Source organism: Artemia sp. Qi Xiang Cuo, chromosome 5, assembly GCF_049724085.1.
Source record: "Artemia sp. Qi Xiang Cuo chromosome 5, ASM4972408v1, whole genome shotgun sequence".
In the NCBI taxonomy this organism is placed as follows: domain Eukaryota; kingdom Metazoa; phylum Arthropoda; class Branchiopoda; order Anostraca; family Artemiidae; genus Artemia; species Artemia sp. Qi Xiang Cuo.
In genome coordinates, this window is record NC_142798.1 from 74863829 (window position 1) to 74878891 (window position 15063).

Sequence of the window (15063 nt, forward strand, 5' to 3'; positions counted from 1 at the left end):
TTTTAGTTAAGAGTTTGGTGTTTTACCTTAGAACCATAGCTTAGAGTTTTAGTTAGAGATCTAGTTTAGTTTAGTTTTATTTAATAGTTTAGAGTTTTAGCTTAGAGTCTTAGCTTAGATTTTTTGTTAGAGTTATATTTTAGTTTAGATAAAGTTTAGAGTTTGGAGTTTTAACTTAGATACTTAGATTAGAGTTTTAGTGTATTTTATTTTTAGCTAAGAGTTTAGAGTTTTTTTTATCTTATATTTTTAGCTTATAGTTTCTTTTACAATTATAGTTTCGCTTTTTTTTAATTAATAGTTTATAGTTTTTAGCTTAGAGTATTAGCTTAGAGTTTTCGTTAGATTTCTAGTTTAGTTAAGTTTTAGTTGAGAGTTTAGAGTTTTACCAGAGATTCTTAGCTTATAGTTTTAGTTATATTTGAAGTTTAGTTTATTTAAAGTTAAGAATTTAGAGTTTTAGCTTAGACTCATAGCTTAGAGTTTTACTTAAAGTTGTAGTTTAGTTAAGTTTTAGTTAAGAGTTTCGAGTTTTAGCTTAGAGTCTTACCTTAGAGTTTTTGTTAGAGTTCTAGTTTAGTTTAGTTTTAGTTAAGAGTTTAGAGTTTTACCTTAGAGACTTATCTTAGAGTTTTAGTTAGAGTTCTAGTTTAGTTTATTTATCTTTAATAATTTGTTTTTTTAGCTTAGAGTCTTAGCTTAAGGTTTTTGTTAGAGTGAAAATTTATCGAATTTTGATTTTTGAGTTCAAAGTTTTAGCTTTGAGTTATAGCTAAGAGTTGTATTTATATTGCTATTTAAGCTTAGTTTTATGCCAGAGTTTACAGTTATAGCTTAAAGTCTTAGCTTATAGTTTGTGTTAGAGTTCTAGTTTCGTTTAGTTATAGTTAAGAGTCTCGAGTTTTTAGATTATAGACTTAGATTAGAGTTTCTGTTATAGTTCTAGTTAAGTTTACTTATAGTTAAGAGTTTAGAGTTTTAGCTTTGAGTCTTAGCTTATAGTTTGTGTTAGAGTTCTAGTTTAGTTTAGTAATAGTTAAGAGTTTAGAGTTTTAGCTTAGAGTCTTAGCTTATAGTTTTTGTTAGAGTTCTAGTTTAGTTTAGTTATAGTTAAGAGTTTAGTTTTTTACCTTTGAGACTTAGCTTAGAGTTTTAGTTTAGTTTAGTTTTAGTTGAGAGCTTAGAGTTTTAGCGTAGAGTCTTATCTTAAAGTTTTTGTTAGAGTTCTAGTTTAGTTTAGTTTTAGTTAAGAGTTTAGAGTTTTTAGCTTAGAGTCTTTGTTTAGAGTTTTTTGTTGAAGTTCTAGTTTAGTTTAGAGTTTTAGCTTAGACTTAGAGTTTTAATTAGAGTTCTTGTTTAATTTAGTTGTAGTTAATAGTTTAGAGTCTTAGCTTAGAGGTTTTGTTTGAGTTATAGTTTTGTTTAGTTTTAGTTAAGAGTTAAGAGTTTTAGCTTAGAGTCTTAGCTTAGTGTTTTAGTTAGAGTTCTAGTTTATCTTATTTATAGTTAAGAGTTTTGAGTTTTTCATTAGAGACTTAGCTTATATTTTTAGTTTAGTTTTAGTTAATAGTTAAGTGTTATAGCTTAGAGTCATAGCTTAGAGTTTTTTCTAGATATTTAGTTTCGTTTAGTTTTAGTTAAATTTTTAGATTTTTTAGCTTAGAGTCTTAGAGTAGATTTTTTGTTTTATTTCTATGTTATTTCGTTTTTTTTTTATATTTTTATCTTATAATTATATTTTTAATTATATTTATAGTTTATTTTAGTTTTAGTTAATATTTTAGATTTTTAATATTATATTATTAGATTATGTTAATTTATATTTCTATTTTATTTTATTTTTATTTAATATTTTATAGTTTTAACAAATAGTCTTAGATTAGAGTTTTAGTTAGAGTTAAAGTTTAGTTTAGTTACAGTTAAGAATTTAGAGTTTTACCTTAGAGTCATAGCTTAGAGTTTTACTTAAAGTTATAGTTTGATTAATTTTTAGTTAAGAGTTTCGAGTTTTAGCTGAGTCTTAGCTTAGAGTTTTTGTTAGAGTTCTAATTTAGTTTAATTTTAGTTAAGAGTTTGATGTTTTACCTTTGAGTTTCAGTTAGAGTTCTAATTTAGTTTACTTTTAGTTAAGAGTTTGGTGTTTTACCATAGAATCTTAACTTAGAGTTTTAGTTAGAGTTCTAGTTTAGTTTAGTTTTAGTTAAGAGTTTAGAGTTTTTTAGCTTAGAGTCTTAGCTTAGAGTTTTTGTTAGAGTTATATTTTATTTTAGTTTTAGTTAAGAGTTTAGAGTTTTTAGATTAGAGTATTAGCTTACAGTTTTTGTTGAAGTTTTTTTATAGTTTAGAGTTTTAGATTAGAGTCTTAGCTTAGAGTTTTTGTTAGACTTATATTTTAGTTTATTTTTATTTATGTGTTTAGAATTTTAGCTTAGAGACTTAGATTATAGTTTTTTTTGTATTTCTATTTTAGTTTAGTTATATTTAATTTTTTTGATTTTTAAAATTTATTCTTATCTTATATTTTTAGTTTAGTTTTACTTAATAGTTTAGAGTTTTAGCTTAGAGTCTCAGCTTAGAGTTTTTGTTAGAGTTCTAGTTTAGTTTAGTTTTAGTTAAGAGTTTAGTGTTTTTAGCTTAGAGTCTTAGTTTAGAGTTTTTGTTGAAGTTCTAGTTTAGTTTTAGTTTAGAGTTTTAGCTTATACTTAGAGTTTTAATTATAGTTATATTTTATTTTAGTTTTAGTTAATAGTTTAGAGTTTTTATATTAGATTATTATCTTAGTTTTATTTATATTTATATTTTAATTTAGTTTTAATTAAGAGTTTAGAGTTTTACCATAGAGTCTTAGCTTAGAGTTTTAGTTAGAGTTAAAGTTTAGTTTAGTTACAGTTAAGAATTTAGAGTTTTACCTTAGAGTCATAGCTTAGAGTTTTACTTAAAGTTATAGTTTTGTTAAGTTTTAGTTAAAAGTTTAGAGTTTTAACTGATTCTTGTCTTAGAGTTTTTGTTAGAGTTGTAGTTTAGTTTAGTTTTAGTTAAGAGTTTCGAGTTTTACCTTAGAGTATTAGCTTAGATTTTTTGTTATAGTTCTAATTTAGTTTAATTTTATTTAAGAATTTGATGTTTTTCCGTTGAGTTTCAGTTAGAGTTCTAGTTTAGTTTACTTTTATTTAAGAGTTTACTGTTTTACCTTAGAATCTTAGTTTAGAATTTTTGTTAGAGTTCTAGTTTATTTTAATTTGAGTTAAGAGTTTATAGTTTTTTAGCTTAGAGTCTTATTTTGGACTTTTTTCTATAGATCTATTGTGGTTTAGTTTTATTTAGTTATTTATTGCTTTTAGCTTAGAGTAATATCGTATAGGGTTTTATGTATTTTTAGTTTAGTGTATTTTTTTTTAAGAGTTTATAGTTTTAGCTTATATTCTTAGATTAGAGTGGTTTTTAGAGTTGAAGTTTAGTTTAGTAATAGTTAAGAGTTTAGAGTTTTTAGCTTAGAGTCGTAGTTTAGAGTTTTTGTTAGAGTTCTAGTTTAGTTTAGTTAAGAGTTTAGAGTTTTATCATAGAGTCATAGCTTAGAGTTTTTGTTGAAGTTGAAGTTTTTTTTAGTCATAGTTAAGAATTTAGAGTTTTTAGCTTCGAGTCTAAGCTTAGAGTTTTAATTAGAGTTATAGTTTATTTCAGTTTTAGTTAAGAGTTTAGAGTTTTATGTTAGAGTCTTAGCTTAGAGTTTTTGTTGAAGTTCTAGTTTAGTTAAGAGTTTAGAGTTCTACCTTAGAGTCTTAGCTTAGAGTTTGACTTAGAGTTGAAGTTTAGTTTAGTTATAGTTAAAGGGTTTAGAGTTTTAGCTTGGAGTCTTAGCTTAGAGTTTTAGTTAGACTAACAGCTTAGTTTAGTTTTAGTTAAGAGTTTATAGTTTTAAGTTGAAGTCTTAGCTCAGAGTTTTATTTAGAGTTCTGTCTTGGTTTAGTGTTAAGTAAGAGTTTTGGGTTTTTCCTTAAAATCCTAGATTAAAGTTTCTTTTATACTTGAAGTTTAGGGTAATTTAGTTTTAGTTAATATTTTATAGTTTTAGATTAGACTCTTATCTTAGAGTTTTAGTTAGAGTTATTGTTCAGTTTAGTTTTAGTTAAGAGTTATAGCTTAGAGGTTTAGTCTAGAATCTTAGCTTAGATATTTAGTTAGAGTTGAAGTTTAGTCTAAACTAGCATAACCACAAAATTCCACAATATTGCATAGAAATACCAAAACCATAGGTTAGATTAGGTTAGGTTAGGTTAGAGGTTAGGTTTCTCCACGTTTAAGTTAGGTTAGATTAGGTTAGCTTATCATGAGCGCTCATGAGCGTTAGGTTAGGCTAGATCAAGTTAGGTTAGGTTAAGTTAGGTTAGGTTAGCCTTCGTACGTGCGCGTACGTAGGCTAACCTAACTTAACCTAACCTAACTTGATCTAGCCTAACCTAACCTAACCATACTCGCCGGAAAATCCCCCCATGTCGACTTTGTACCAGTTAGATTAGGTTAACTTATCATGAGCGATCATGATAAGCTAATCTAACATAACTTAAACGTGGAGAAACCAAACCTCTAACCTAACCTAAACTAATCTAACCAAAGGTTTTGGTATTTCTATGCAATATTGTGGAATTTTGTGATTATGCTAGTTTAGACTAAACTTCAACTCTAACTAAATCTCTAAGCTAAGATTCTAGGCTAAACCTCTAAGCTATAACTCTTAACTAAAACTAAACTAATTAATAACTCTAACTAAAACTCTAAGCTAAGACTCTAAGCTAAAACTATAAACTCTTAACTATAACTAAACTAAACGAAACTTCAACCCTAATTAAAACTCTAATCTAAGACTTTAAGGTAAAACTCAAAACTCTTAACTAAAACTAAACTAAACTAGAACTCCAACTAAAACTCTAAGCTATGACTTTAAATTAAAACTCTAAACTCTTAACTAAAACTAAATTAAGCTAGAACTCTAACTAAAACTCTAAGCTAAGACTCCAAGCTAAAACTATAAACCCTTAACTATAACTAAACTAAACTTCAACTCTAAGTAAAACTCTAAGCTAAGACTCTAAGGTAGAACTCAAAACTCTTAACTAAACTAAACTAGAGCTTCAACAAAAACTCTAAGCTAAGACTCTAAGATAAAACTCTAAACTCTTAACTAAAACTAGACTAAACTAGAACTCTAAGTAAAACTCTGAGCTAAGACTCTAAGCTAAAAACTCTAAATTCTTAACTGTGACTAAACTAAACTTCAACTTCAACAAAAACTCTAAGCTATGACTCCATGATAAAACTCTAAACTCATAACTAAACTAAACTAGAACTCTAACAAAAACTCTAAACTACGACTCTAAGCTAAAAACTCTAAATTCTTAACTACAAATAAACTAAAATTAAAATATAACTATAACTATAAACTAATACTATAATATAAAACTCTAAACTCGTAACTAAAACTAAAATAAAATAGATCTATAAAAAAAAATATAATATAATACTATAAGCTAAAAATATAAACTATTAAATAAAAATAAACTAAACTATAACTTCAACAAAAACTCTAATCTAATAATCTAAGATAAAAACTCTAAACTCTTAACTAAAACTAAACTAAACTATAACTCTAACTAAAACTCTAAGCTAAGACTCTAAGCTAAAACTGTAAACTCTTAACTAAAACTAAACTAAACTAGAACTCTAACTAAAACTTTAAGCTATGACTCTAAGGTAAAACACCAAACCCTTAACTAAAACTAAACTAAACTAGAACTCTAACAAAAGCTCTAAGCTAAGACTCTAAGCTAAAAAACTCTAAACTCTTAACTAAAACTAAACTAAACTAAAACTCTAAGCTAAGTCTCGAAGGTAGAACTCCAAACGCTTAACTATATCTAAACTAAACTAGAACTCTAACAAAAACTCTAAGCTAAGACTCTAAGCTAAAATTCTAAAATATTAACTATTACTAAACTAAACTTCAACTCTAACAAAAACTCTAAGCTAAGACTTTAAGGTAAAAATCTAAACTCTAAACTGAAACTAAACTAATATAGAACTTCAACAAAAAAAAACTCTAAACTAAGACTCTAAGCTGAAAACTCTAAACTCTTAACTAAAACTAAAATAAACTACAACTCTAAAAAAAACTCTAAGATAAGACTCTAAGCTAAATCTATAAACTCTTAACTAAAAATAAACTAAACTAGAACTCTAACTAAAACTCTAATCTATGTTTCCATGGTAAAACACCAAACTCTTAACTAAAAGTAAACTAAACTATAACTCTAACTGAAACTCAAAGGTAAAACATCAAACTCTAAACTAAAATTAAACTAAACTAGAACTCTAACAAAAACTCTAAGCTAAGACTCTAAGCTAAAACTCTAAACTCTTAAGTAAAACTAAACTAAACAAAAACTCTAAGCTAAGACTCTATGGTAAAACACCAAACTCTTAACTAAAAGTAAACTAAACTAGAACTCTAACTGAAACTCAAAGGTAAAACATCAAACTCTAAACTAAAATTAAACTTAACTAGAACTCTAACAAAAACTCTAAGCTAAGACTCTAAGCTAAAACTCTAAACTCTTAACTAAAACTAAACTAAACTAGAACTCTAACAAAAACTCTAAGCTAAGACTCTAACCTAAAACTCTAAACTCTTAACTAAAACGAAACTAAACTAGAACTCTAATTAAAACTCTAAGTCTAAGCTAAAACTTTAAACTAAACTAGAACTTCAACAAAAAACTCTAAACTAAGACTCTAATCTAAAAACTCTAAACTCTTAACTAAAACTAAACTAAACTAGAACTTTATCAAAAACTCTAAGATAAGACTCTAAGCTAAAACTCTAAACTCTTAACTAAATTTAAACTAAACTAAAACTCTAAGTTAAGTCACTAAGGTAAAACTCCAAACTCTTAACTATAACTAAACTAAACTATAACTCTAACAAAAACTCTAAGCTAAGACTCTAAGTTAAAACTCTAAACTCTTAACTATTACTAAACTAAACTAGAACTCTAACAAAAACTCTAAGCTAAGACTCTAAGCTAAAACTCTAAACTCTTAACTATAAGTAAACTAAACTAGAACTCTAACAGAAACTCTAAGCTAAGACTCTAAGCTAAAATTATAAACTCTAAACTATAACTAAACTAAACTAGAACTCTAACTAAAACTCTAAGCTATGACTCCAAGGTAAAACTCTAAACTCTTAACTATAACTTTACTAAACTAGAACTATAACTAAAACTCTAAGCTAAGTCTCTAAGCTAAAACTCTAAACTCTTAACTAAAACTGAACTAAACTAAAACTCTAAACAAAACTCTAAGCTAAAACTTGAAACTCTTAACTAAAACCTAACTAAACTACAACATTACGTAAAACTCTAAGCTATGATTGTAAGCTAAAACTCTAAACTCTTAACTAAAACTAAACTAAACTTCAGCTCTAACTAAAACTCTAAGCTAAGACTCTATGGTAAAACTACAAAATCTTAACTAAAGCTAAACTAAACTATAACTCTAACAAAAACTCTAAGCTTAGACTCTAAACTAAAAAACTCTAAACTCTGAACTAAAACTAAACTAAACTAAAACTCTAAGCTAAGTCTCTAAGGTAAAACTCCAAACTCTTAGCTATATCTAAAATAAACTAGAACTCTAACAAAAACTCTAAGCTAAGACTCTAAGCTAAAACTATAAACTCTTAACTATGACTAAACTAAACTTCAACTTTAACAAAAACTCTAAGCTAAGACTCTAAGCTAAAACTCTAAACTCTTAACTAAAACTAAACTAAACTTGAACTCTAACAATAACTCTAAGCTAAGACTCTAAGCTAAAACTCTAAACTATTAAATAAAACTAAACTAAACTAGAACTCTAACTAAAACTCTAAGCTATGACTCTAAGGTAAAACACCAAACTCTTACCTAAAAATAAACTAAACTTGAACTCTAACAAAAACTCTAAGCTAAGACTCTAAGCTAAAACTCTTAACTCTTAACTATAACTAAACTAAACTTCAACTCTAACTAAAACTCTAAGCTACGACTCTAAGGTAAAACTTTAAACTAATAACTAAAAATAAACTAAACTTCAACTCTAACTAAAACTCTTAGCTAAGACTCTAAGCTAAAACTCTTAACTAAAACTAAACTAAACTAGAACTCTAACAAAAACTCTAAGCTAAGACTCTAGGCTAAAAACCCTAAACTCTTAACTAAAACTAACCTAAACTAGAACTCTAACAAAACTCTAAGCTAAGACTCTAAGCTAAAACTCTAAACTCTTAACTAAAACTAAAGTAAACTTCAGCTCTAAATAAAACTAACCTAAGACTCTAGGCTAAAACTCTATGCCAGTGGGTTAAAGAAAAAACCTGAAAAATGTTGGATAATTTCTAAGTATAAACAATTCAGTCCGAAAAAACTTAAAAAATCAATAAGCAAGAGGGAATGGAAGGCCTTGGTGGGGCTTTGGGGGTGCGGGGGGCCCAGGGGACCTTTGGGGGCCGGGGGGTTCCGTCAGGGTTGGGGTAGGGGGATCGGGGCCCTTTGGGGTTGGGGTAGAGGACCTCACAATACTGTTCAAATACAACTTGTGTATTATAACGACCATAAGAGTTTCACCCTCAAATCCTCTTCTAAAACATCTTCTAAAATCATCTTTTAAAATGTCTCTAACTGTTTCGCCGAAATAATTCCCCTTTCTTGAATCAATAATTCCCCTTAGAAACAATAAAGTAATTCCCCTTTCGTGAATCAATAATTCCCCTTAGAAACAACAAATTAATTCCCCTTTCTTGAATCAATAATTGCCCTTAGAAACAACAAATTAATTCCCCTTTCGTGAATCAATAATTCTCCTTAGAAACAACAAATTAATTCCCCTTTTGTGAATCAATAATTCCTCTTAGAAACAACAAATTAATTCCCCTTTCGTGAATCAATAATTCCTCTTAGAAACAACAATTTAATTCCACTTTTGTGACAAATCAATAAACCTTGACATCACCCGTTAGACATTAAAAAACTTCGCCCAGAAACAATTCTCCTGGACGAACACAGAAGACATAAATAAGCTTCGCCCGGAAACAATGCTCCTGGGTGAACTCCAAAGACATTAATAAACTTCGCCCGGAGACAATTCTCCTTGGAAATACATCAAAGTGAGAAAAATCCTGTTTTTTCATTCTCAGTGAGAAAAACGTGTTCTCCCTGGGGATTCCATGCCCATATATGGTGTGGGATCGGGACTGACAGCACAGGTGTTCTCCCTAGGGACTCTATGCCCATATTTGGTGTTCGTACGGGACCTCCTGACCCCTTTCTACTTGCATGCCTCTTTAATTACATAGATATGTACGACATTGTTTCCTATGCCTCTTTTAGATGAACAAAATTGGTGCTTTACTTAAAACGAATCATAATACAAATATTTTTATATATCTATAACAGCCTCAGAAGGGGAATATAAATACGTATTGTTTCGTACGCCTCTTTTAGATGGACAAAATATTCAACAGGTACGGCAAAATAATTTTCAGGTCTGTCATCAGCATGAAAAACTGCATTAGAAAAAGAGATCATAATGCCAAATAACCATGTCTTGCTATTGTGTTATATCAATTATGAAAAATAACAAAATTGAAAAAGTTTTTCTATGAACAGTAAAAAAGAAAAATATTACAAGGAATAAAAGAATAAAACCTAAAAGAAAACAACATTGCAATACCAAATTTTAAACAGATGCAAACAGCAATAATTGTGTTGCCAACTTCCACCCTTTCTTCAATAGCCCCCTATGAGGCTTTTTTTTTTTGTATTTATTAAAGATAAACTTTGGGAACTACCATCACTAGCAGTAAAGTGGCGTCAACAATTGTTAACGTTCAATGCAGGCATGTCTGCAAGGAATTATTTCGAGGGGGGAATGTTATATTTTTGTAGAAAACAGGCAATAATTATTTCATGCTTCACATTCTTTGTTAAGACACTTGTTGATACTAAGGAGAATTTCTCGGATAAAAAAGTAACTGTTCGGATTGTTCAAGTGAATATAACTATCAGAGAAAAAAAAATTCAAAAGCAAATTAATGTTTTAGAGAGCCAAATGGGTATAACAATCCTGGCACCCCAGATTCATTGCCAGAACTGGAGCGACCTCCTTTGCGAAAAATTGACCAGTATCTGGCCCCTGACTGTCCTTGCTGCAACATGAGTAAAAGATTTACAATAGCCCTATTAGCAAGTATAGGTAAGGTCATTTACCTATAATCCTTATATTTATTTATTTTTTATTTATTTTTTTGTAATTTAACATGAGGCCCTTCTGGTGAGGCCCTTCTGATCCAATTTCTTTCAGAAGCTCGTACAATTTGAACTTTTTGTTAAATTAGCATCACTAAGAAAAAGATAAAGAAAATCCTTAGCTCCTTGAAAAAAAAACGGAACAAAAATTAGTGTTTTTTGGTCCTTTTTTCGAGTTCACAGATTTGTAAATTAAAGTTTTCCTAAAAATGGTATTTAAGTATTTTCAAAGACCACGCTGCCTTTCCATGACATGTAAATAACAGTTCCGTGAGAACAAATTCTTGCATTAGACAGTAAAAATAATAAAAAAATATCTGTATATTTCGGTCACATACACAGTTTATCTGCCGAGGACGTTCACTGTGTATGTGACCGAAATGTCCGGAAATTTTGTTATTGTTTTCACTCTCTGATAAAAGGCCCCATTGAACTTTTATTTGTTCAAAAATAGTATTAAACACCTGCAAACCTGGCATGATTAATTTTTTTTCCGAAAGAAAAAATGAGAATACGTTTCTCAAAATGAATGGAAAGAGTAACTTGTAAACCATGCACTACTTGTCCAAACAACGTTTACAAAAGGAATGATTTCTTCTTCAGCTTTCAGTTGTTGCCTCTTTCTCCTCTTTCAGAAAAAAGAATCCTCTTTCTGACAAAAAGAAACTAGAAAATGACCTAAATAACTGTAACTGTAACTGTTTCAAATATTTTTGAGAAGCTCATAATTTTTAGTTGATAGCCAATCACAAACATATAAGAAGCGGATCATTTGCGATTTAGCATGTGAGGATAAAGATTAAAAAACTACCAGTGTCACTGACAGGTCGCATCTGTCGACATTTTTGAAGAAATTAGAAATTTAAAAAAAGTTAGTTGATGTGATGCGCTAAATTAAAGCATTCAAGCTGAAATTTTTCTGTGATTGATGATTAATTAGTTATTTTAAATACTCATTCCAATTAAAAATCTTGTGTGCCGAAAATGGTTTGGGATAGTTTGGGAAAATCTTAAAAGATTAAGTAGGCCAATTAACTTTAGCCTGGTCGGCCAACTGATGACAGTATTTTGCTTTCATTGCCCTCCCCTTTAGCCTGGTCGGCCAACTGATGCCTGGATTAACCTGGATTAACATATAAGAAGCTGGATTAACTGAATTAACTTTAGCCTGGTCGGCCAACTGATGCCTGGATCAACCTGGATAAACATATAAGAAGCTGGATTAACTAAATTAACTTTAGCCTGGTCGGCCAACTGATGACAGTATTTTGCATTCATTACCCACCCCTGCATTTTAAAGTTTCAAAAAACACAACCATGCAACAGTTTAAGGTAGGCTGCAAATAGCAACTAAGCAAAGCTAAGATTCGGTACAAAACTACCGAACTAATGAAATACGTGGGGACTTACCTTTTCAACACCAGTACCCGTTTCTAACTCAGATTAAATAAAAAAAACAAGTTTTTTTAACTGAAAGTAAGGAACGACGTTAAAACTTAAAACGAACAGAAATTATTCCTTATATGAAAGGGGGTTCCCCCTCCTTAACGCCTCGCTCTTTACGCTAAAGTTTTTTATTGTTTAAAAAAATAGAGTTGTGAGAAAGTCAAAATTTATCGTAAAGAGCGAGGCGTTAAGGAGGGGACAGCCCCTTTCATATACGTAATAATTTCTGTTCGTTTTAAGTTTTAACGTCGTTCTTTACTTTCAGTTAAAAAAAAAACTTGTTTTTTTTATTTAATTTTTGAACGTTTTTGAATAAATGCAGGTTTTGATCTTGGCTCACCCTACATGAATAATTAAAACAAAATTTGCATTTAATTTACTTTTATTTGGTTAAATGGATTTCTCGAAACTTGTTTAATTTTATTTACGAACGTTTTTATTAGTAATAAATATATGTAACTTACGAATTAACTTACGTAACGAACTTCTATATTCTTATATTTTTAATACGCATATTAGGGGGTTCGCCTCCTAGTCAATACCTTGCTCTTTAAGCTAAAGCTCGACTTTTGTTCCAATTCATTAAAAATGACCGCTTAATCACAAAGGCCGTTAATTAGAATAAATAGCTCTTATGAAAGTACTAAAAAATCTTTGGCTTAAAGAACGAGGTATTGACTAGGGGGTGAACCCAATCATATATGTAATATTTTCTGTTCGTTTAAAGTTTTGATGTTGCTGCTGTTGCAGCTGAAAAACTTGTTTTTTTATATCTAATTTCTGATCTTTTTTTAAATAATGCTGGGAAGGCCGGTGTCCCCTTCATAGCAATGTCCCTTACCCAATGAAAATTTCCTTCATGGAAAGATCCTCCCAAATAACCCCCGACCAACCCCCCCCCCCCCTTAAAGAAAAAATCTCCCCTGAAAACGTCTGTATACTTCCCAATAACCAATACTATATCTGCCATCAGCGGTCCAATTACCCTGGAACGCGTATTTTGGCAGAAACTTTCTCAAAATGCCTTTGAAACCAACTTGAGACTTCGAAACCTATTTTTAATCCTTAAAAACATCTAATAATAACATTGCACTACTAATTACCGATTTTCATGTATGTATTGGAATAAATTAATTTAAAATCAGTGTTCCAACGTTGAAGCCAAGTTTCGCGTTCAAGAGAGATCTGACTTGTCTACCCGTAAAAAGATCTAATGTCGTGTATGTTTATAGGTTCTCTGGAGCACTTGCACCGCGGTCCGGGTTTTTATAATGGGTGTGATAGGGAAAGATCATACTGCTAATTATATAAACTGTGCCACGAACTGTTTGATAAGTTTCCTATACTCTTTGGTTTATTGGTAAATGCAACCTCAGCAATTTTGGCTTCAGAAAGGAAGATAATGTACTTACACACTGACGGTGCTGTCATTAATTTCAGTTAGGCTGATAAAGTCAGGAAAGTTATTTGGTTTCTTAATGTCAGTCATGCTTTCGATTTGTTCACGGCATATACCCAAACTGAGCCCTATCAGTTACTTATGTTATTTGTATTTTGTATATTATTTTAAACTCACTTAATCGTCATAATCAACATCCCCAAATTCATTTAATAGCTCTGTCCTGGACGTATAGTCCCTAGCGAAAGGTATGGGTGTATCACTTATTTCTTATGATAATTTGTCTCTAATCACTGTAAAACGTTTTTGATATATATATATTTTTTTTTTTTTTTTTTTTTTTTTTTTTTTTTTTTTTTAGTCAAGCCTCTTCAAAATAAATGTTAAGTTTAACACAGAAAAGGTATTCGTCGTTCTGTAGAGCAAGGGCTCAGTTCAAAGAGTTTTTAAAGTTAACCTGGGACATAGAGGTTCAAAAGTTGATCTAGAGTATAAGTTACTCGTAAGGCGGATATTACATATCTAAGCCTCGTAGTCGGCGACTCTTCCAGAAACTAGAAGGCTTCCCGTCCGTCTCTTTCAGCGCCAGATTTCTAGTGCCTAAGACAGCCGAATATCACGTAGACTTCGTGTTAATCGACGACTAGGCCTAGTAGCTGAACTGTGTACGGCATTAGCACTTAAAAAAAATTTTGTATGCCTTTTGCCTATTTACGTCTTTTCTCAGCAGTACAAATAAAATGACTTGAGAGAATTTGCTACAAGGTTTATTGTTTTATTTAATTCATTTAAAACTGCGAAAACACACTAACTCCCAACGGAGAGCAGAGCTCGTAATGCGGAGAGCAGATCTTGTGCAAAGTATCTTCTTGGCCTCTCACCTTCTCTAAGTAATTCATGGGCCAATAGGAGGTACAGTATCTTAGACCCTAATCCGGCCATTGGCAGATACACGGTGTCTTATTTTGAAGTATGTATTGCATCACTTTTGTTGGCATTATTATTTTGGTGCAGGGTCGTATCCAAGATTTTTTTTTCGAGGTGGGTTTACAAAAGGGTTTTTTCGGGAGGATTTAGGCTACGAAAAAAAATTAATAACGCATGAAAAATTTGTTTATACTCATTTTTCTTATGTTTTTACGAGTTGAAAAAACTCAAAGGAGGGGGATCAAACCGCCTAACTGCGCTTTTGATATGGCCTTGTTTTGGCGGTATGCTTTTCGGAATTTGGTTATTTTTAAACGTGCTTGTATTATGTTGCGAGTTTCAATTTTGTTGTTGTCATTTTCATTCTTTGTCTGTTTTATATAATATTTCCTTTGCCATTGTATTATTACTGGTCGTAACAAAATAAAGCTGAACTATTCTTTAAGGCAAATTTAAATAAATAAGCCCTTCTATTCTTGAGGCATATTAAAAAAACAAAAAAAATGTTACTCCCTTTCACTTGAGCATATAAGGGGGAGTCTATTTCAGTTTTAAAAGTGGAGAGTTGAGGCGTGCGCTCCCTCGTTTACAAGATAATTTCTGTTCGGCGTGAAGTTTATTATCGTTCGTCACTTGCATTTCAATTGCCTTGAATTTAGGTTCTATTTATGTTTTCTATCTTGTTGAGGGTGTTTTAGGGAGTCTTCAGAAAATTTGGCTTTTTATTATTTTATTCTTTCTAAATATGGTAACTATTTTAACTTCCAATCTGACACCATGCGATGCCACAATTAGTCTCTGGGTCAGATAAGTAAGGATGGGACCTTGTTACTCTGCAATAAGTTCTAACTCATATAAAGAGTCTTTAGAACTTACTAACTAATTTGGTAGACCCCACTCTCCTTCTTTTGTTACCGTTAGTTTGATTTCAGCAGCCCTAGCAATTACAGA

The 15063-nt window shown here is 30.2% G+C and overlaps 1 protein-coding gene across 1 annotated transcript in view; it reads left to right on the forward strand.

Annotated features, from left to right (window-relative positions):
• Window positions 1-15063, forward strand: part of LOC148952515 (vesicular glutamate transporter 1-like) — a 282421-nt gene that overhangs the window by 163459 nt on the left and 103899 nt on the right. The window contains exon 4 of the mRNA XM_089089939.1: window positions 10136-10287. Coding sequence (XP_088946065.1) covers window positions 10136-10287 — 152 coding nt within the window. The remainder of the gene's footprint in view (window positions 1-10135; window positions 10288-15063) is intronic.